The sequence below is a fragment of the Strix aluco genome, chromosome 1 (assembly GCF_031877795.1).
Source record: "Strix aluco isolate bStrAlu1 chromosome 1, bStrAlu1.hap1, whole genome shotgun sequence".
Classification (NCBI taxonomy): domain Eukaryota; kingdom Metazoa; phylum Chordata; class Aves; order Strigiformes; family Strigidae; genus Strix; species Strix aluco.
The window spans coordinates 118,355,928-118,378,720 of NC_133931.1; the positions used below are offsets into that span (position 1 = coordinate 118,355,928).

The following is a 22,793-nucleotide window of genomic DNA, read 5'->3' on the forward strand; positions in this document are numbered from 1 at the left end:
TTTTATTCGCTATTTCTCTCTCAAGATCAGCATGCAAGCTGATGCAACTTCACAAGCCTAACATCCAGTACGCGATATAAGATTTTTGCTGTGTGCAATCCTGGCAGGTACGCTAACAATCACAAAAGCAAGTGGTATAACAGTACCAGTTAGAACTAGACACTTTCTGGACAGATGCATCCATGTGACCTCCTTATTACAATCCCATCTTTATTTACAGCATCCCTGGTACTCTGGTCACAAGAGTTCTCAAGAGAAAGCAATGAACATGTTTTCTAGCTTTACTCAACAGCACGTTATCTCTCAGAGCATGCAAACATGATTCATGTCTACAAACTGTACTTATTAGCAGCTAACATTTAAATCTCAACATCTGAAGGCAACATTTTTTCTGCTATAAAGCTTGCTAACCCTGGAAATAAACACTTTTTTTTTTTTTTTTTTTTTTAAAAAAAAAGACTACCTAAATAAAAACAAAAAATTACTAGAAAATTCCTAAGCAAGACTTTTACCCCTACATAAAGAGGCTAGTATCTTAATGCAGAAGTAGTCTTACTGCAGTCATTGATGTGCTACAGTAAACTGTGGCCCTTTGCAATGAGAAGAGAGAAAGAACAAACTTTCTATTTTATTTTTTCATGCCATAGCTGCTGCATGCTATGAAGGCACATTTGATTGCCCTGAAAAAAATCTATTACACTAAAAAAAAAAGTTGATAGGTTTGATAGGTTTTTGTCTTCATTACAACAAATTCACATTGTTATCTTTCAAAAATGAACCATCTACTAATTGCTAAGCATTCTTCATGTTTAGTTTGTTGGCATATATTTTATTTATTCATTTAGCAAATTCACCAATACTTAGCATTCCCCTGAAAACAAGATAGGTGTAGTCTTTCACCACTTGTTGAACAGCTAAGCACAACAAAAGCTGCAGAAAACAAATCAATAAAACAATGACAAAAAAATGTAACACTGAGAAAAGAAGAAATGATAACTAGAATGTTACAATGAAATGAAATGTGTAAAATATATGAAGGAGTATTCTATTTCATGTATAGTTTCTAAAAAAACTGGGATTGGTGAGAGTTTGGAATATTAGGAAGTAGTTTAGTTTTAAGCCTACTGTGCAGGATGAAAGGAACAAATAAATATTGTGTGAAAAGAATTCTTCTGTGGCAAAGCAGGTGCTTGACTCATTTTTTTGTCAAAATCAACCTTGAGTCTCTGTAAGAGTTACAGTGGTTCCTTACTCCCCACCCCCTATAACAAACCAAAATCTACCACATATATCAACAACTTCCTTTTTGCCTATAATGGCAGGAAACAGGACATATGTTTTGCTATTGCTGTTTCAGCAGCAAGTACAACTGAATGCTGTTACCATGTTGTCTCTCTGTTCCTAAATCAGAGACAGCCAAAGACAGAGCAGTCATATGACATCCTTCATTTCAGAGTTGGTAACCAACGTGCATGAGCCTGCTCCAGCATCGCAGCCGAGACAATGTGACCCGAGCGTGGCAGAGGGTACACTGACAACACACCTCCCCACCCTGGGCAGCTTCAGGACAGAGAAGCAGCAACCAGTTCTTCCTGAATAAATCACCTCTCCATCCCAAAAGTGAAAGGATGGATAGCAAGTTTCCCAAGGAGGTAACATTCAGAATGTATTTATTTTCAGGACACTGACATCTTGGAAAGTTGTCTAAGAGCTTTCAGCAGGGATCAAGCCCTAAGCCTTTCTGCCCTTGTGCACTTCTAAAGGTTTCTCTTTAGATGTCAGCCTTGTTTCAAGAAGTGATGGGTCCCAGTGACCTGAAACACCAGCACCAGCTTAACTTTAAATTTATGAGTAATTCCTTTTGTTCTAGTTGGACTTCTTACAGTCCAGAAGAAAAAACATGTAAGTGGCTCTTCAGATCAAGATCTAAGCCAAGCTCTCTGAAAAGACATTGAAAAGCCATGGACACAAAAGTCACTTCAAGTATTTATACAATCTCTCCTTAGAAATGTCAGGAAATATTGTTTTATGATACTGTGACATATCATGAGGACAGGGAATTTAAGATACAAAAGCACAATTCAACATGAAGAAAGCTGTTACTTACCAAGTTACTTTTTAAAGAACCTATTTTCTATTCAATTTCAATCAACTTGACTGAGCAGAGATCTAAAACATACTACACCAGAAGAGATAAGCCAGGTCCTGCTCTGTTTCTGAGGCATCTTGCATTATATCTATTCACAATGTCACTCTGACAGTATAATTAATGTTTTTTATTTTAAATCCATTAACATTAACTGATCATTGATTTACACAGTTAACTTTACAAAGGTGTATCTACAAAAAATAAATCTGAAAGACACTATTCAGATTTCTCTATTTGCAATTGCAACATATGCAATAATGGAGAAGTACCCAGTGCACATAAAACCAAACACTGAATCATGAAAAGTTTTTCAATTCTGAACTGTACTTCCAGATTTTTATGGTACGTAATCCTCTAAATTTTATTTTTCTAAGCAAAATAATATATATATAAAAATGCAAAAGAATATGTTTCTCATTTCTAGCACGGGAAATAAGAAAACTACTACCTAAAAACATTTTGAAAGAAACAGAGCATGGATTTTTAGGGTTAGAGCAGTTCACTTGTTTTTATTAAAGATATCTTCAGTACAAGATTTCATTAGTCACATACCTGTTTTTGATGTGGTAATATATTGCAAGAGCTACGCTGTAAAGAAAAATATAGAGTTAATACCTCAGGACTGTCAAATTATATTTGTCATATTAATATGCAAATTTAAAACCTAGCATAATGCATGACAAATAGTATGCTTAACAGCCTGTTTGCTTCTGTTCGCTGTTAGATACAAGGAAAACTGCTGTAAACAGACAATTTTATAATATTAAGTTATTTATAATAATGAAGCACCTTACAAAAATACTCATATTCTACATACCAAGTTGTACATACCTTCCATTTAATGCCCTACTCCACTAAAGTCAATGATAAAACTGCTACTGACTTCCAAGGTTGAAGATAAAGCATCAGAGGCATTGGACATTCTCTTTTATTGTTTGCTAATGCTGCCAGGCTAACATGAAATGTTTTAATCACTGTTGGCTTACGATTTTATATTTAAATCCATTAACTTTTGGCTGTTGTTCTATGTAGTTACTCACATACCAGACTCAAATACCAGGCTCCTACAGTTTTAAGGCATCAAGTTACTTATTTTAACTCAGGAAAGACAACTCCCTGAATAACTTACTGCATTATGCACTTCCCATGTTCTCAACCACACATCAAAGTATCTCTGTTTATATTCTGTCTGAAGACAAAAAGTGTCCTTATATTCACAGAAAGCTAAGATTTTAATTACATATACAACTAACTGATTTCATTCACATTTGAGACTAAAGAAAATTAAGATATGGCTTCTCATGGTTATTCTCCAGTTTCCTACTCACAACTCCAGCTTTATTGAAGGACACATGCTTTACTCCTGACAGAGCTTTACTGAGGGATAAGGCAGAACCAGCACCCTCCCTACTTGTTCCAGCAGCATAGAACCCAGTCAAACCTAAAAGAGAAGGAGGAGGGAGTTCACTGATTCTATTTGTTGATAATTTGTCTTATCAGTGATTCACTGTTAAGAAGTTTATGTCTTATACTGATGCAAAATTTCCCCCCTTTTCCATAAAAGGCCTTTTAAAAAAGAGTCAATTGGTTGTTCTGTAATTTTATTCCAGAATTTCTACATGAAAACTGACATACTGTGTGTTAGGAAAAGAGGAAAAAAAAATTGTTGGAGCTACTCCTTTAGTAGAATTTTAAATTATTTCAAGGTGGGGTTTTTTTGTTTGTTTCTTTTTTTGTTTGGGGGGGGGGGAATGTTGGTGTTTGGGGGGTTTTGTGGTTTTGGTTTTGTTTTTGCACAGCCATATAGTGGATAATACTTTTTCTTAGTTGAAATTAAATATATTTTACTATGTATGAGCATTTTAGCTTTTACCTGTCTGCCTTCTAAGTTTCTGGATCATAAATGCTTTTTTTACATTTGATTTTTTTCTATAGATACTTTAAAGGACACAGTCCTCACTGAACACAAAAGCCACATTTATGAATGAATTTAATTTGGCTGAAAGCTATTCACAAAATAAATGTCCTAATATTTAATTTTAAGTTATGCCCCTAGGAACACAGTTGCAGCTCTAGTTCACTACGAAAGCAGATGCAAGAATCTGTGTGCAGAGCTCTGCTCAGTGCCCCCATGGTTGCTTTTGTAACCAAATGTCAAATTAAGTTTAGAAAATATTTACTATTTAGAAATCTGTATCTAAATCTGAAAATCTTTCAGAGTTGCAATAGATTAACTCAGATTCAAGCTTCATTCTGCTTTTCATACCCTGGTTCAGCTACCACTCAAGTGTGCAGGAAAGCAGCTTATGGAGCTTTCTATCACCCTACCCTGGCCTCCCCACTGACGCTGCAGATCGCCAGGAGACACGCTAACATTTTAAACACACCAGTGCGTAACATGACCCAAAATAAATCAATGAGCCACCACCTTGTCCCCCACCAGCTTGTCTTTCTGTCTCCTCTTTCACAAGGCTGCTACTGGCCACCGTGGCCTGCTGAAAACACCTCTTGGCTGCTGCAGCCAGCTGAACCCATCTCTTCTTTCCACAAGCAGTCTCAGTTCTGATACAAAGAGGGACCTGAAACCTGCCCAAAAGGCTGCCCTTACAAAATCTGCATGCAAAGGATTTTAGAGCAGAAGAGTATGAGATTCCAGGAGTTTAAAAAAAAAACAACTCAAAAAGCCTTCTTCCAGTGTTCATCTGAATTATTTTTAAGTTACTAATTAAAGAAACTTGAGGAAAAGCAAAACTGTATTTCAGGCAGAAATAGCTGATGAGGAATGAGGTGTCAGTCTGACTGCAAATCCCTTCTCCACTCACCTCTTTTTTCCTTAAACAGAAAAGTTAAGAACATGTTTTAGTGACTACCAACATTACCAACTCCTTTGGACATGCTAGTCTGAGTATACTTGTCTCTCATGTAAGCATCTCCGTAGCACAGATTTTGTCTTAATACATTTTTGCATTTAAGTACATCAAGGTAACCATCCTACAATCAGCTCAAGAGAGTATATCAGCAATCATAATAAACAAACAGCATAAAACGCCTGAGCATTTGTTCTCTCATTTTTTTCCCTTACTGTACAAAATGTAAAGAACAATACTCTAAAAATATCAATTTGATTTCTCTCCAAATGTAAAAAGGCCCCAGTGAAACCTGAAATTATCATCTGAGATGTCACCCAAGGGTAAGCCCATGTGCACACCACATACAAAACTCCACACTGCTGTGTAATAAACTGCCAGTGCCCTTGTACTCAATAAGGAAATGAATCTGGAGACAACTAATTTCCATTTCAACCATAAAACTGGAAGGAAAGCTTAGCAAATGAGCATTTTTCTCATGAACAGAAAAGAGCTCTTCAATTTCAGATAATTCTGAAATTCTGAATAAACAAGTACCCAAGCAAGTTTTGGAGGACTCATCCAAAGCAAGTACCCGGTTGAATGATGAAGCACAAGGATTTCAGTTGCTGGAATCTGAGATCCTTAATTGCTGCTTTTTGTTGAGATATGCAATACTGGGAGGTTGATTCTGCACAGACCTAAAATAAGAGTGATACCCTTTGCTCATATTATTCACTGCCTCTGGAGCATGACTGGATTAAATAAAATTACTACTTCAAAAACCAAAACCTTTGAAGCTTGCTCAGTAATGATGCAGAAATATGTATATATAAATATATATATATAAAATGTAGGTTCTAGCAAAAAAAATATTATAAAACCCACCATTTGATGGTATACTTGAGGTTTGGTTGACTGACTGTGCTGTCATCCAGGAAAATAGTGGAGCAGGAACTGTACTTCCTTCTCAACTGCCCAGGAGGATGCTATGAAAAACATGTAAAAGAACAATGGCAATTATGTAATACCAAAGCATTTTTCTGAGGAGATGTAAGAATTTAGAAAAAAACGATTTCTCTGTCTCTCACAATGACACATACAGTAATGTGATCATGTTTTGAAGCAGTTCACAAAGTTCAGAAATAATTACCAGTGCAAAAGTCACAACAATACCTGCCTGAGCCTTAACTAATGCTTTCAAGTCCCAACCTCCCCTCCATCTCTCCTTCCCCAAAACCATGCAAAAATTTTTGTGCAGAATTATTCAAATACACACATACATTTGGAAAGCAAAGATAAGCAAATCCTATGTTTCTGTCCTTGTTCCAAAAGAGTAAGTGAAGAGTGCAGAAGAAATTGTGTTAACAATGAAGATTGATTTAGAAATGGATACAAAACCATGCTTGGAGAAAAGAGAATTAAAAAACAACCCAAGCAAACCCTAACAGAATGAAGTAGGGGAAAGAGATCTTTACAGTAAAACTAATAAAACCTCTAAAAATTGATAGGGAAAATTCAGAAAAAAATTTATTGAGAGTGCTTCTCCTTCAGCTGTTCAGAGCAGCCAGCATTCCACTGGTCTAAAGAGAATAGTTTCATCATAGCAGCTAATACTTATCCCACTCATTAACGCTCTTTGATTTTATCCTTGCTTATTCTACCTACACTAGTGAATAACTTGACCAAGAACCTGCGTCAGGAACGTTAAGACCAATCAAATTACATGTTTAACTTACATATTTAAAATTCTGTTGGCACATCAACATGGAAATTTTCACTCGCCTTACAATGAATATTTCCAGCTTTTCAGTGGAGAGACCAATGTCAATACCATTGATGGAATCCACAGGCATTTACCAGCTCAGAGCAACTGAGTCTCTAGGCTGCGGTCCTCTGACTCCTACCTCAGTACATCTTCCCCTGACTAATTTCCAAAACAGATATTATTACAACTGCCAGCACTCCATCATCTCACTAATGTTTCCTTTTCCACAGGCAGCAACCTTCTTAGCAGCATTCGTTAGATAGAGAACAGGTAGACTCTTGGTAAAATCTACACGCATCCGAGTCATCTTTCTTTTTTTCTCACCTATGAGTGAAAGAGCATCCAAAGTCTTCTGTTAATTGAAAAAAATAATATTCTGAAGCTGTTGCAATTGTAGAAACATTATGTTCAAATTATTTGAAAGCTCACCAACAAATTCTATCAAGGTCCCTCACCTGACCAATAAAATTGTAGGTCAAACTGCTTTTCTTGGACGTTAAAACGTTTACTGAGAAAATGAAAACTATCCCCTCTCAAAAATTCTCCAGAAGTTTGGAAAGGTACTTCAGAATATTTTGGAAGTTCACAATCCATCTACCCTCCAAGCTATTATATGTTAAGCAAGGAAACAACAAACAGAAAATTTAGAAGCACTGGAAGAGCCTCCATCCCCTGCTAGACACAGGAGAAAACATGGCTGAGGAAAAGGCTGAGGTGCTTAATGCCTTCTTTGCCTCAGTCTTTAATAGCAAGACTAGTTGTACTGAGGAAATCCAGCGTCCTCAGCCAGAAGACAGAGACTGGGAGAACGACCCCCCCACAATCCAGGAGGAGACAGTCAGTGACCTGCTGCATCACATAGACACACACAAGTCTATGGGACCGGATGGGATACACCCGAGGGTGCTGAAGGAGCTGGCTGGGGTGCTCGCCAAGCCGCTTTCCATCATTTACCAGCAGTCCTGGCTGACCAGGGAGGTCCCGACAGATTGGAAATTGGCCAATGTGACGCCCATCTATAAGAAGGGTCGGAAGGATGATCCAGGAAATTACAGGCCTGTCAGCTCGACTTCAGTGCCCGGGAAGCTGATGGAGCATGTGAGAGACGAGAAACCAGGCCTGTGAGAAACTAAGAAAAACAGCCTGAGAAAGCAAAAGTTGAGGCTGATCGAAGAAATGCCTCAAACACTCGCAAGACAAAACTATGAGTCACAGGGTGCATTCTGTGGAGGTCGAAGCTGATAAGGCTGCCCGAATAACACAAGATGGGACTGGAGGAGGGAGCCCTGTGAAGACAGGACGGCTCTGCTCTGGTGCACCTGGCCAAAACTTCAAGGGCCATCTGTCCGGTGAATGACCTTTGCTTCATTATCCACGAAATGCATATTAAAGTTAACACCCCTCAATATGCTAACGAGGGCTAACATGATCATGCTAATTACATCATCCCATGAAACACCTCACCCCTCCCCGTACATGGGATACGTAGGTATGTGGGTCGACCTAGGGGATGGACCCAAGGAAAGTGGGTACAAATCAAGAAGGGGGGGTGGGGGGGGTGGCGCGCCCGGGAGAGAGAGAGTGCAGTGAAGCGAAGAAGACGGATGCCAGCAAAAAAGACGGATGTCTCCCGTGCCTCCCGGAACCCTCGTCGGCAGCGGGATCAGCGCAGAAACCCAGACCGGTGATCTGTATTTCCCCATTCCCTCTATCTCCCTCTTTTCCCTTTCCTATTAAGCAATGCAAGGCATATTATATTGCTTGCCACAACTTGCTATATACTTAGCCAACTATCGTGTGTTCAATTAGTACATTGTGAGTAGTTAATAAATGTTTAGACTTGGAGACTTGTTGTCCGCTCCATTGGGGATTTGCGAATCTGAGTCACTTGTCCCCCTCGTCTGAGCGGGACGTGACAGAGCAGCTCATCCTGAGTACCATCATACAACACGTGCAGGACAACCATATGATCAGGCCCAGTCAGCATGGGTTTATGAAAGGCAGATCCTGCTTGACAAACCTGATCTCCTTCTACGACAGGGCAACCTGCTTATTGGAGGAGGGAAAGGCTGTGGATGTTGTTTACTTTGATGTTAGTAAGGCTTTTGACACCGTTTCCCACAGCATTCTCCTGGTGAAACTGGCTGCTCGTGGCTTGGATGGGCACACGCTTTGCTGGGTAAAAAACTGTCTGGATGGCCGGGCCCAGAGAGTTGTGGTGAAAGGAGTTAAATCCAGTTGGTGGCCGGTCACGAGTGGTGTCCCTCAGGGCTCGGTTTTGGGGCCACTCCTGTTTAACATCTTTATTGATGATCTAGACGAGGGGATTGAGTGCACCCTCAGTAAATTTGCAGATGACACCAAGTTGGGTGGGAGTGTTGATCTGCTCGAGGGTAGGGAGGGTCTGCAGAGAGACCTGGACAGGCTGGAGCGATGGGCTAAGGCCAACTGTAGGAGTTTCAATAAGGCCAAATGCCGGGTGCTGCACTTGGGCCACAACAACCCCCAGCAGCGCTACAGGCTTGGGGAGGAGTGGCTGGAGAGCTGCCAGTCAGAGAGGGACCTGGGGGTGTTGATTGACAGCCGGCTGAACATGAGCCAGCAGTGTGCCCAGGTGGCCAAGAAGGCCAATGGCATCCTGGCTTGTGTCAGAAATAGTGTGGCCAGCAGGGACAGGGAAGTGATCTTACCCCTGGTGAGGCCGCACCTCGATTACTGTGTTCAGTTTTGGGCCCCTCACTACAAAAAGGACATTGAATTACTCAAGCGTGTCCAGAGAAGGGCAACGAAGCTGGTGAAGGGTCTGGAGCACATGTCGTACGAGGAGCGGCTGAGGGAACTGGGGGTGTTTAGTCTGGAGAAGAGGAGGCTGAGGGGAGACCTCATCGCCCTCTACAACTACCTGAAAGGAGGTTGCAGAGAACTGGGGATGAGTCTCTTTAACCAAGTAATGAGCGATAGGACAAGAGGTAATGGCCTCAAGTTGTGCCAGGGAATGTTTAGACTAGATATTAGGAAGCATTTCTTTCCAGAACGGGTTGTTAGGCGTTGGAATGGGCTGCCCAGGGCAGTGGTGGTGGAGTCCCCATCCCTGGAGGTGTTTAAGAGTAGAGTCGACATAGCGCTGAGGGATATGGTGTAGTTGAGAACTGTCGGTGTTAGGTTAATGGTTGGACTAGATGATCTTCAAGGTCTTTTCCAACCTAGATGATTCTGTGATTCTGTGAAGCATTAATGCCATAGAATTTATTATCTAGCATTGATCTATACAGAGAGATTTACTAAGGGACTGGTGATTTACAGCTTTTATTCTACCACAGTTTAGTTCAAATTTCTGGATTAGTCTGTTGAGTACCTTCCACAGGTGTGATAAAGGCAGAGCAACTGAAAACCAGTTGAAAATGAGACTGTTTAGTGGTTGAAAAAAAAGGGAGAGGTACAGACATTTCAGCATCATTTAAAAAAATGGAAAGTTTAATTCTACATTTTAAGTGTCAGCATGTTTTAAAGGTTTAGATAAACTTTAAGATAAATGTACTGCATTCATTCAAGGCAAGCATGAGTAAAAAACAGAAAACAACTCTGTAGCAACACCACTATCAGATTTAGATTTTCTTATGTAAATAGCACTCTAACATTTGATACATGTCAATAATTAGAGCCACGCACCTTCTTTCTGAAACTACCACATCACAGAACTCTCCACAGTTTTCAGCCCACATCACACTTTGTTAGACTTAGAACTTTTCACACTTCTGAAAAATATGTGGTGTCTCATGCCTCACTTTCTGTTCATAACAACTTGGCAAGAAGGGGTACCTCTCCCAGTCTGAAGGACGGTGCCAAGTGTAAACCTACTATCTTGGGTATATACTCACTTTTGGGCCATGTGAATAGCTAGCCTATCGGTAGATCAACATTCCCAGCTTCTACTCTGACGTCCAACTACAGCCATATGGTATGCCAGGTAACAGATTTTCTGCCTTTTCCAAATTACTGGAAAACATCTTCGGTTTCATATTCTAACTTGACTAAGCTGGAAGACATCTGAAGTCCCACAGTTCAGTCAAATAGGCTTTTCTGAACCTCCATAAAATGCTGCACAGGAACCTTCTCAATCCTTGCAAGGGACAAAAGAGGTTACTGAGCATCACCTCAGTGTTCAGCACTGTCCTACAGAGAAAACCCTTTCTGTGTCCATTTTAACAGGGTAAATCCACACCCAAAATTGTACAGGAGCTTAATGGCTTCACATTTCACATCTATCGTAGTTGACCACAAAAATCTTCCACTTAGACAAGTTAGGGAGGCTCTAAGCAAGAAAAAAAAAGTCAGAAGAGCTGAGAAAGAATACAGAGCCTGTGAAGAAATGAAGAAACATTAATAGGATCCTTCTCAGGTTCTGTCCCACCATTAAGACTGACATGGGGGAAAGACTGATATAGCTCCTTTTGTAAATCTTCATATGCAAACACGACAGTGAGTATAGGACACACGTGGAGCTTTGACAATCTCTGTTATTACAAATATTTACAAATTAAAAGCACCTCATTGATATGAAGTGGGAGTCACTTTAGATGTACTTTAATTTGCAATAGTAATATTTTTGAACAGAAGCTGAGATTCAGTAGATGTCATGCTTCTCAACTTCAGCAAGACTTCTGACTTCATCTCATGTGAAAACAAGAAAAACATGGCAGGTAAAAACTACTCATAAAACTATACTCTGGTTACCCAGGGATCACTTTCAAATTGGAACGCTGAAGTAAGGGACATTCCACAGAGGTCTGGTCCGAGCAGTAACTTTGATAACAGAATCAAGGTATTTGTAACTGAATTTGCAGCTGGCATTAACTTGCAGAGGACTGTTATAAAAAAAAGGAAGAGTCATCATATAGGATTTATAGAGTTACCATGTATACAATAAGGTAGAGCACCCTTCCACTCTGCTCAGATAGAATTTTATGTCTAGTTTTGACCACTGTATTTCAAGAAAGATGAATTGATTTCAGAGAGTCAGGAGGAGAGAGCAGCAAGATTGATCAGAGGTTTGAAAAACCTCATTTAGGAGGAAAAATTGAAAGACTGGAGAGGTTTTCTCCAGGAACAAAGCAACAATAATGGCCGTAAGTCATGCTGAAGGGAGTTCCAAAGAAGAAAATGTTCTCCATGACCATTGTGGATGGGATAAGAAAGAGCAGACTTATATTGAAACTAGGGAAAATTAAGATTGGACATGAAAGTGTGAGGGGAGGTGATGTCAAAAAAATACCCCAAACCACCATGTTTTGCTAATATCAGGGATAGCCTGAGTGGCTTAAGCAGTGATAGCATCTCCACTACTGCAAGTTGTAAAGAAGAGGTAAAACAAGCATATGCCAGGAATAGCTTAGATGCATAATTCTGCTCTTAGGCAAGAAACCAGATTGAATTCTGCATGAGTTTTCTATTATTCTGTGATTTCTTTTGGTGGAGAGGATCTGCAGCTCTTTACTCTGGAAGCAGTTGTTATTTTTCTCATTTCAACCAAAGACATTCATTGAGAAATGCTGACATTATAGGCTACAATGAACACATAATAGCTGTTTTATGGAATTTCTTTCTTTACAGGAAAAGATGTGTAACGGAAAAAATTGCATTATAACTTGCTAAACTTTTACATGTGTTACAGAACAAGCTCTAAGAGAGCAAGATTCAATGTACTTCCATTAATGCCAGGTGTTTCTAGCTCTTAAAAATTAAACCTAAATTTATGGGGAAAGGGGAGGCATTACTATTTATTTTGTTACAATGGTCATTTCAGGGTGGTTTTGGGTAGAAACATCTAACAGACAGGTGCATACTGACCAAAACCCACACTCAGAATTGATCAGAAGGGGTACCAGCCAGCTCTGTCCTGGAAGCTCTTTAGCAACACTAGTATGGCACTCTGCCCTAATGCTCAGCAGGATTTGTTCGTTTGGGCGCAACACTTCCCTAATGAAGCTATACAGCTTTTGTACCAGAGCTGGCCTTCGGCCAATCGGCTTCCAGTTTGGCAGAGGAGCTTCAGTGTTTTTCAGTGTTCTTGTGCACTTGTCCATCAGAAGATAATTTGCAGCTTCTGTCCTAAATAATGATAGTACTGCCTCTTCCATCAAACCAGGTGTAAGTTACTGCATGATTTTAAAAGGTATTACTGAATAGTATTTCCCCCCATGGAAAAATTGAGGCCCGCTTGCACCCGTCTGTGGAGACATGCCCATTAGCTTCCAGGCAGTAGACGCTGGCCAAAATGCTAATAGGCAAAACTGGCATATAAAAGTATACATGAAGCCAAATTACAACAGCAAGCAAAAATACTAGGACTGCTTCTGACTTGAAAAAGGGAGGTTCCTATCTTGGGGATCTTCTATTGCTTCAGGACATGAATTAGTTCTGACATTTTTCACAGAGGAAACATGATTTTACAGGTCAACAAAGTGCTTCCAAAATCAAGCAAGCCATGCAACACTCTGCACAGCTCTGCAAAGCTCTGCATTTATTTTCATCTTGAATAATTTGATACTACAGCCCAATTGTCTACATTTAGTGGCTAGATATGGATATATTCACCTGAAAAAGAGCTACAGGAAATCACACCATTCTACTCTTACCCTTCTCTGCCAATATCCACAATTAAAAAACAGATACAGTCCCATCACTCTTAAGTAATACCCATCGTAAGTCATCAGTTGACAATATGATTCAACCTTGTCCTCAGTTGACTACTTTCACCAATGTTTGATAATGTCCAAAACTGATGCCTTAGACTAGATTTGTACTTCCAAGTTTTTTGCTGTCAAAGCTTGTCCTTACTCATGTCAACTATGGAAAACTATGTCAGTGTACCACTGAGCTCTTGGGGGGCTCACAACCACTGTTAAACTTCTGCAGCATACACAGGTCCTACTTAACCACTGATAAAGCACTCTGCTTTACACACCTGAAAGATTAAATATTTATTTGAACACTAAAAGCAGCTCAAAGGCTTATATTTACATAGCATTTAATTACTAGTGTTGTTAAATTTGACCAGAGGGACTTTCTAGGCTCCCAGCACAGCAAGTATTGTATAGCAACCTTAGAAAAGAACTCCGCTGCATGCTCTCATTCTACCCTAAAAGTTACCTTTTGTTCCTCCCCCTACAAAAGTTTGTCACTTCATATAACTTAGCCTTAAGGCTGATAGGAGAGGTAAAAGTCTTCACCCTAGAGGACACAAAAGAAGCCAGGGGCTGAAAGACGATAAGAAAAAGATTTTCAAACAGTAAGTTTAAGTAAGCCATTAAAGAAAACCCGTTCATTCTAACTTATTGGAAACCTGAAAAAGCATCTTAAACAGTATCTGTTAGGAATGGCATCAGTACAGGGAAGCTGCTAGATGGGCCAGATGGCCTACAAAGGCCCCCTCGAGACCTGGTTTTTTGTGATCTTGCAATGGAGAGGAGCAAAGACCACATTAAGCAATCTCTAGGAGAGCTTCAAGAGCACCTGAGAAGCCTCTAATCTATCTTCCAGTTTATCTTGTTCTTCTCTTTGAGTAAGGAATGTTAATTAAAATATCTTAAGGAATTTGGACACAAATTATAAACCTTTATAATAGCCAGCCTCAGGCATCCACCTAAACCCAACATTTCACATTTTATGTTATGCTTTGCGTTTTTCACTGATTAAACTACTTTTCAGACTATGTTCCCATTTCAGCATGTATCTTATTTACTCTTATAATCACTAGCTGAAAGTGTCTGATTACCAGTCACATGCCTAGTAGTTTTACAATAGGGAAGCAGAACAGCCTCTTTATCCAATCTGACAAGAAAATTTAGGGGCTACACAGGAGAAAATACCATACATCATTTCAAGCATACAAAAAGGCTCACAGAAATTGCCTGTGCCACACCATGTATAGCAGAGGACCCCTCTGTTCTCTGCTAGTCCCCATGAGCAGGACTGCCGCTGGGAAGAAGCTTCCCCTGATGTGAAACCCTACAGGGTCACTTACAGGGAACGGGGTTCTGACATGAATGATGCCCAGGAACTTTTCCCCAGGATACTGAAAAAAATTTTGGTCTATACACAGATGTTAGCTTTTCTATCTGGAATGATAAAATCAGTATTAGTCTGCTGGGATTTGAACATCCAGTTGCCAGGTAGCAGACAGTGGAAGTCATGTCCAGGTCCCTAAATAAGACAATGCTGAAAAGAAGCTGTTGCTACAAGGCTCATGAAGGGTCTCCATAATAAAAAATAAAAATTGCGGGAGAGAGATATTACTTCCATTTATCTTCCTTCCAAAATATTCCAACATGCAAAAAATATCCCTTATTTTTACTGAATATTACTGCTCATAAACTTTGGCAAACTGAGCATTTTCATTTTGTCTGAAAGGGAAAAATTTCTAGAAAGACTTCATGGAGAAAACAGCTTTTCCCTCTCCTTCCCTGCTCCTTTTCCCTGCAAAGAAATAATTACCTAGTACAAAGAACTAGTTACCGCAAACAATAATAAAAAATTCACTCTTTCTCCACCCATCCCCCCAAAAAAACATAAAACATATCTTCCTGTTTCCTTTTCTTGTACAGGCAAAGATACAGATGCAATCTCTCCTCTCTGAAAAGGAAACGCCTTCTTTATCCCCCTCAGCAGCTTGACTAAGCAGATTAAAAGAAAAGACAAGTGCACACTGAAGCAGCATTAAAGCCACAACAAAAAACAGTAACTGCCAGTTCAACAGGAAAGGGAAATAGAGTCCGCTGCAACTCCTTAGAAATTAAAATAGGTTGGAATAAAGCAAACATGCCAGGTACACTGTAGGTAGGTAACTTCCAGCACCTACAAGGATGAAAAGGATCCAGCACCATCCCCAACTTGTCTGTCTCCCTGAGCTCAGTGGTAAGATTGAGAGATGACAGCTTCTGAACAGCACACTCTCACCCCCCCACTTTCATTCCTTCCCCATCCCAAAAGAACAGCAGCTCCTGGCTTCTTCCATCACACCTATAGGCAAGGTGAATTTAAACTGTGGCAACTGCCAGCCCTTGACAAAGTGCAATAAATCAAAGCAGGAACCCACTATTTATACTTGGGGATCAAAGGAAACTGTTCAGCCAATTAAAATATTCTACAAAGAAAAGCAAGCAAGAAAGGAAAAGAATAATGTGATCATACTGAGAAAGTGCATTTTTAAATGAGGAAGAGTCATTAATTTTTTTCATAGGTAGGATTTTGAAACTGTATTTATATAAGCTACTATTCTCATCCGAAACTACACATAACTAGACAAGCAGTTAAGAAAGAAAAAGCACAACTTTTCTTGATACTTCTCTTGCTAGCCAGCCACCCTGATCGCTTGGGAGATGTTCAACTGTACCTGCAAAATAACCAATAAGGTACTGCACAAAAGGATAAAAATATTTTGTTGCTCATGTTGGTTATTTGTCACAAGAGGAGACTAAGTATAAAAGACTTATAAAAGAAAAAAAAAAAGATGACATTGTGAAAAAACCACAAAAGAGTGCTGCATTATGGTGAGGAGTTCTTCTAAAAGGAAGACAAAACAATGCTCCAAAACTCATGTCCTCTGGCTTGTTTCCTCCAGAGCAGATGTGGGGACCCTGCACTTCTCATCAACAAGGAAACAGATGAATAGCAATAGCTCCTGTTAGAAATGCACTTAGCACGCACTGAAAAATAGTGGAAAAGAACTGATCAACCAATAGAGTATATAATAAATTTGCTTATCATTTAAATACTACCCATCATCTGTCACATACAATCTAACTATTTCCTCAAACTTCTTCAAACAAGGTGGTCTAGGAAAATTGCAATGGTTCCTCGCAGTCTACAAACCTAAACACAATAGCCAGTTAAAGGCCACAGCAACCACTTCAAAAATGATCACCAGTTTGTGCATCAGCTTTAGCAGACTGAATATTTAGGAGGTGCTGAATAAATACAAGTTTGCTGAAGTGACAACTTAAATATCACAGGCCACATTTGAAAATACAGATTATCTATGAGTATTGGCTAAAAAACTTAACCGACTTGTAAGGACACACACAGAGAAAGTCTTGGTAAGGACATCAGCTTCATAAAGGTTATTTTTAGCTTTGTAATTCAGAAAAAGTACTTTATAAGTACAAAGAAGTCAGACTTAAGGTAGCAGTAAACCTGACTACTGATGGAAGTTGACATTGCTGCAACTTCAGCCAATGCTTTGAATGATACTTGGGAAAAAAAAATGTTAGGAAGAGGTAGAGCATTTAGGGTATTAACTGCATAAGCTGCTACATTGAGCTCCCGACAACACAACTCCCCAGTGATATGATCACCCTTCCTTTTTCTGCAACAAATCCAGCATTGCCTAAAAATATTTTACACCAGGGCTTGCAATAGTGTGCTTCCAGCAGCATTTGTAATGGCATCTTTGTTCAGTCTGCCAGAGGAAACCACTGGCAGTCTGCCTAATGCAGAACACATCTCCTACATGACATGAAACGATTCAGGACACATGAGAATTTCATCCATGACACAAGGTGGACTGTCACAGAAACTCAGTTAATAACTTGTTTTGCAGTATCTAAATATTCATCTTTTTTGCATTGAACACTCCAAGTTCGAGGCTAAAAAGCATGCTAGAAGTTCCAGAACACACATTATTAATTTTACAGGAATCCAGTGCATTAGCTTTACAAGTAATTTTATAACAATACAACTGCACTGCAAATCACCCTCACATGCACTGTAAACAATGGAAATGTTTTAAAGGGGAATAGAAGGCGAGAAGCATTGAGAATATCTGCTAACCTAGTGGGACCAACTTTAAGGCTTTTATAAGCCTCCACAGTATGTCATGACTTCTCAAAAATCTTAACTCTTGGGAAACTGAAAATCTCACCTTGCTTTTGAAGGCAGGCAGCAGTTTCAGAAACACTCAGCACAAACCGGTCCTGCCTTATCACCCCACTCGGTGGCTCATTCCTGCCCCCATGTCTCCCTCCCTTTCTGTGGGTGCAAGCCCTGAAGCGAATCACATTTAGGAGCAGATCCATTTTAGCTTTTAGCCGTGCTGAATTTACCTGCATTCGTGCCCCAATCCAGTTTACCTGGAGCTGCACAAACCATTCGCCCCAGCACCAAGGGATGAAGAGGCTATAAACCACATCTGCTTCTTTCAGCAACTGTACCGGCTTAAAAATGATTCATAAAATGATGGCCTCTATTTCCAGATAGAGAAAGAACTTCTCCCCGCTTCACCCTAAAGGCAAATACCATTTGGGAGACAATTAGGTCTTTCCCCCTCAATTTTACTAAGGCGTGACTCCAGATATTTCAGCACAAGGCTTAACATACTGGGAACTCCACTGATTCCAGGTGCTTCAGTAGTACAAACAATAGTAACTGGGGAAAAGTGCCTGGTCCTGGACCCAAAGCAAGCTACAGGGGATTTACTCTCAGCTTCACTGACAATTTGATTCAAACAGAAGAGAACTGAACTGAAAAATGTCTGGGCTACACAAGCGTATCAAAATCCCCTCTTCATTCTCAGCATGTACCACATGTCAATCCATATTTACAATGCATCAACACTGGCCAGGCACTTCAGAACTTCTCTGTAAATATCAAATGCTGCAGCTCTCTGTCAAAGCAAACTTGCATACAAATGTAATCTGAAGTTTTGAGAGTTTTTGTAATAATTTTAAAAATCACACTAATGCGTGCAGCTCTTTGTCCCAGATACCAGTTACCTATGTACACTGGTTGTGAGTATGATACTGTCTTCAAACCAACGGATCCATTCCACTAACTCAATAGCTGAGACCTATACTTTTGGATCCTGATGCAGAACAGACATTTGAAGCATCAGCACCCTCTCACCAATACGGAAATCATGTGTGATAACTCTTATTTACTGTATAATATAGACAACAAGGAGAAAGCTGCATAGCGAGGCATTTTCACTTACGTGGTTTATATAGAGACTCTTGCGTTTTTCTCTCACTGCAAAAACACAAAATATGATAGAAATATTACATGACTATTTTTCCCGATTAAGCTTCTTATATACCATTTATAACAAACAGAACAGGAGGCTATCTATGTGCAACATTATAATTGCTTTTGCACTAACCAAGTATATTTACAGATCAAACACAGAAGGAACATATATCTGTATGCATAAAGGCATTTATGCTCACTAGTGTGGTGATGGATTAAAATTCTCATACATTTGGGTACTTCACCAGGCATTGTCTGCATGGGAAAGTTAATATGCAGTAAGCTACAGCCCAAGTTAGCAATGGATTAGCCATCCTTCACCAGTTCTCTGTGTGGGTACTCCTGAGCCACCAATGCCTTCGTGCAAGGTACCTTGCTGCAAAGTGGCCTACACTACCTTGCAGGTATGAAAGCACCTAAATAGCTACACCACGGAGTTAGCAAATTCTTATCATAGCTTACTGTGCACTAACTCCCATAGAGGAGCCTTGAAACCATACACATTACACCACTGCCTTCTATAATGATCAGGTGCAAGCCTGAAACTATTACTCATGACGGATATAACAATGAAAACATATTACTTTGGTGAGTATGAACCAGTCACCGCAAGCAAGGGTTGCAAGTCAAAGCCACAATTAGCCAAAATATTCAGAAAGTAAACAGCAACAACAAGGGAGATAGATGCATAGAGTCTAATTGTCAGGTAAATTCTTACTACAGCTGATTAAATATATTCTGTTTAATTTTTTAAAGCACTTTCCCAATTAACTCACCCCATAGAGAGCCTGTGGAGCTCTGTTCCAGTGAAAATACCACAGCATTTAGGATACAAGTCTGGAGGCAACTAACACATAAATCAAACTGCAGGACTAAAATAACAATGGTTTCATGCTGTAGGTGATTAAATGCACTTTGGTGCACCATGATTTAAAAGCTATGCAACCCAATGCACTTAGCAAAATAAAAGTGTTCATAATGGTGGGATAGCCTGTCCATTCCCTGTTGGATGAGAAGCCATTATTTGTGATTTTTTTATAAGCAAGCAATCTCACATAAACAAGGCTGTATGTGTGAATACTGTGAAATAACTGTGTTTAATGCAGACATAAAATGAAAAGAAAATAAGAAAAAACTTTTAAAATCCTTACATAATTTTCCTCCCAGGGAGCAGAAAGGAGAATCACACACGACAGATGTTAGCCATGTCACTTAGTACATGCTCAGATCCACAATTATGGACATTGTAAACAGAATTAAACAGGAACAGCAGGAAAATTCTGATCGTCTAGCAAATAGTTAAACTGTTTGAAATCCTGCTAAAACACTGCACTACACTTAAGTTCCACATACTGCATTTATCACCAGCAAGGGACATAAGTAATCTAAAGGGAAACAACAAAATGAAGGTAGGTATTCACTTCTAAGAACAGCCAAAGTATTTGTCTAGTATTGCATGTTGCAATATACAGGCAGTAAACAATTCTGATAAGCTGCATGTAAACCTAGTAGAGTACATAACTGAAAATTAACACCTATTAACTGTGAAATTTTGAACACAGTTAAGTATGTAACAGTGTTTTAATCACAGTTATACCACATAAAAAGTTCTTATGGACGAAACCCTAAAGACAGCCTGCACATACACTCCAAATTCCATTTTAATCACCTTTTTTCCCCACCTTAGTTTTTCTCTTCTGTATTCTCCCTTGTATCCATTATTCAATTCCCCATGAACGTACAATCATCTATTTACCAAAGCAAGAATATCATTCACAGCTCATTCCCATTTACTATTTCCAATCTCCAGAAGAATATATTAATGTATTTATATACACACCCCTCACTTCTCCCCGCTCAAGCAATGCTTGTGCTGTACATTTCTTCTAAGCACTATGTTGACCTCCTTTCCCCATATAACAGAAATTCGGTTAGCCTGGATTCTCCGGTGAGGGACTACAAGGCACCAGCTGTGCTTTTGTGCTTCTGGCCCACTCTGCCGTAGCGTAAGGCTCAACTCTTTCCAGAACATATGCCAATGGGGAATTGGGCAGAGCAGAAACCCATTTTGCCACGCTCTCTTTTGTGATCACAACCCTCCCTTTTAGCAAGGAAAAGACAATTACTGCACAAGGCAAAAGGCCACTTCTGCCAAGCTAAAATTACTATAAAAAGGCAATTCTATCACTTGGCTTCAGTCAGTTTAAAGATGCGTTGCACTGCTCACACAGCACAGTATGGTCTTCAGCAGACCAGACTGCAGTGTTATAATAACTGTCATTTTGTAGCATAAACTCCTAACTGCAACTCCAGGCTTTTGGCTTTCAAGCATGGTGGTTTGATGAAATGAAGCTGAAGAAATTTAGAGTCAGTTTAAACAATTCAACTTCTACTTACTTTCTAACAATTTAAAACTTGAAAGCTGGAATGGAACTGCTGCCAAATTGTCCTAGTTTTCCTCATTTGAAGGTCAATGACCTGTTCCTATTTCTGCAGGCACTTTCAACTGTTACTGTTAAACTTTCGCAATAGTAGGAAAATCTGTATGTGTGCGTATTTACGTATGTATGTATTTTTCATTGAGCTGTAACAGAAACTTACTTTGTGCAATTTCTATAGACTATCTTAATGTTAACCCGTATCAGGATTGAAGACAAAATCCTTGAGGATTACATCAATAGAAATATCTCACATTATTAACATATTTGTTAATAATTTCTTTTTGTTTTATCCGAGACAGGAGACTGGTCCTAGTTAACATTAAAGATTAAGTGCAGCTTACTTCACTTCTATCCACTATATAAATACAATTTCAAAATCCTCTTTGTTTGAAGCCCATCCTTGCACTGATACTGCAAAATTTAGCCAGTACGTTGAATGTGTACAGCCTAACATAAGTTAGGAGAGGTGGACAGCTGTAAACCACCTACAGAAAAGATCATTTACCAGCACCCTGAACTAGCAACCATTGCCCTCTTGCTATTATAAGGAAAGGAAGTTACATTATTGGAGGTTTGGAAACCCTGGCTTAACCACAACCACACACTAAATAGTGCATGGCTTTTCAGTCACCTAGACCACCCTGCTTAGAGGCCAAACTCAGCAAAGAAGGGAGAACTTGCATAAAGCATTCACAGAAGTTAAAGACACAAAAGGTGATATTCTTTAATAGGTCCCTAAACAGGGAGAACTACTCACATAAGATTCAGCACCTAGAAAATTCCCACAGAGTTGGAAACATTTAGAAAAACTACTTTAGTTAGGAATTGAATTAAGATTTATTGTGTCTTCAATTTCTCTACAGATTCATTGAACTCTCAGGTAATTAAGGATGCATTCAGACTACTAAGAGGGACAGGGCAGGTTTAGATGCTTAGCATGGCATCCAAGCTTCACAGAACAATGGGAAATTCAGATCACATAATATCTAGAGATGCCATGTCCTGTCTTAGTATATTTGGGGTAATCAGCTTGTTCCTCTTCACTCACATGTTGATCACAAGCAACTCAAGCACAGCGCCTATGTCAAGACAGTACTACAAGATTACCAGTGAGGCTGAAAGAGTACAGGGCTACTAGAAAGTCAAACATGGAACTGCCTGAAGGTAACACTGCCAAGTCACTCTAGCACGTAATGATGGACTTGGCCATTTCCCGCTGTACAAACATGTGATGTACACTCAAGAGTCACAGCCAGATCCTAGATGAAACCTTGAGTCCTGGTGACTCTCAACTCTCCAGTATGCATATTTTAAATGTCTGTGGGTCTTATCTACAGAAATATTTTCACTTGCAGTCAACAGGAAGGTTTGCCAGACCAATACTATACGAGTAATGGAGAGAGGTAGTTCCATGCCCAAGTTAGGCATTTTCAACATTGTCAGCTCAGCTCTCCCCTTCTACATTGTCTTAAGAAGTCTTGGGAGTCCTCTAGATTCCACAGCAGGCTGTCAGAATACAAGCCTACACACCATAAAAAAACCCTTACATTTTCCCTTTAACAAGCCTTTTA

General features: G+C 39.6%; 1 protein-coding gene across 2 annotated transcripts in view; it reads right to left on the bottom strand.

Moving 5' to 3' along the window:
• Positions 1 to 22,793, bottom strand: part of CCNY (cyclin Y) — a 131,166-nt gene that overhangs the window by 28,367 nt on the left and 80,006 nt on the right. Inside the window, exons 3-5 of one of the 2 annotated variants that reach the window (XM_074832191.1) lie at positions 18,750 to 18,784; positions 5,884 to 5,984; positions 2,702 to 2,737 (exon numbers count right to left, since the gene is read on the bottom strand). In XM_074832191.1, the coding sequence (XP_074688292.1) occupies positions 2,702 to 2,737; positions 5,884 to 5,984; positions 18,750 to 18,784 (172 nt within the window). The remainder of the gene's footprint in view (positions 1 to 2,701; positions 2,738 to 5,883; positions 5,985 to 18,749; positions 18,785 to 22,793) is intronic. The other variant, XM_074832201.1, reaches the window with a different exon arrangement.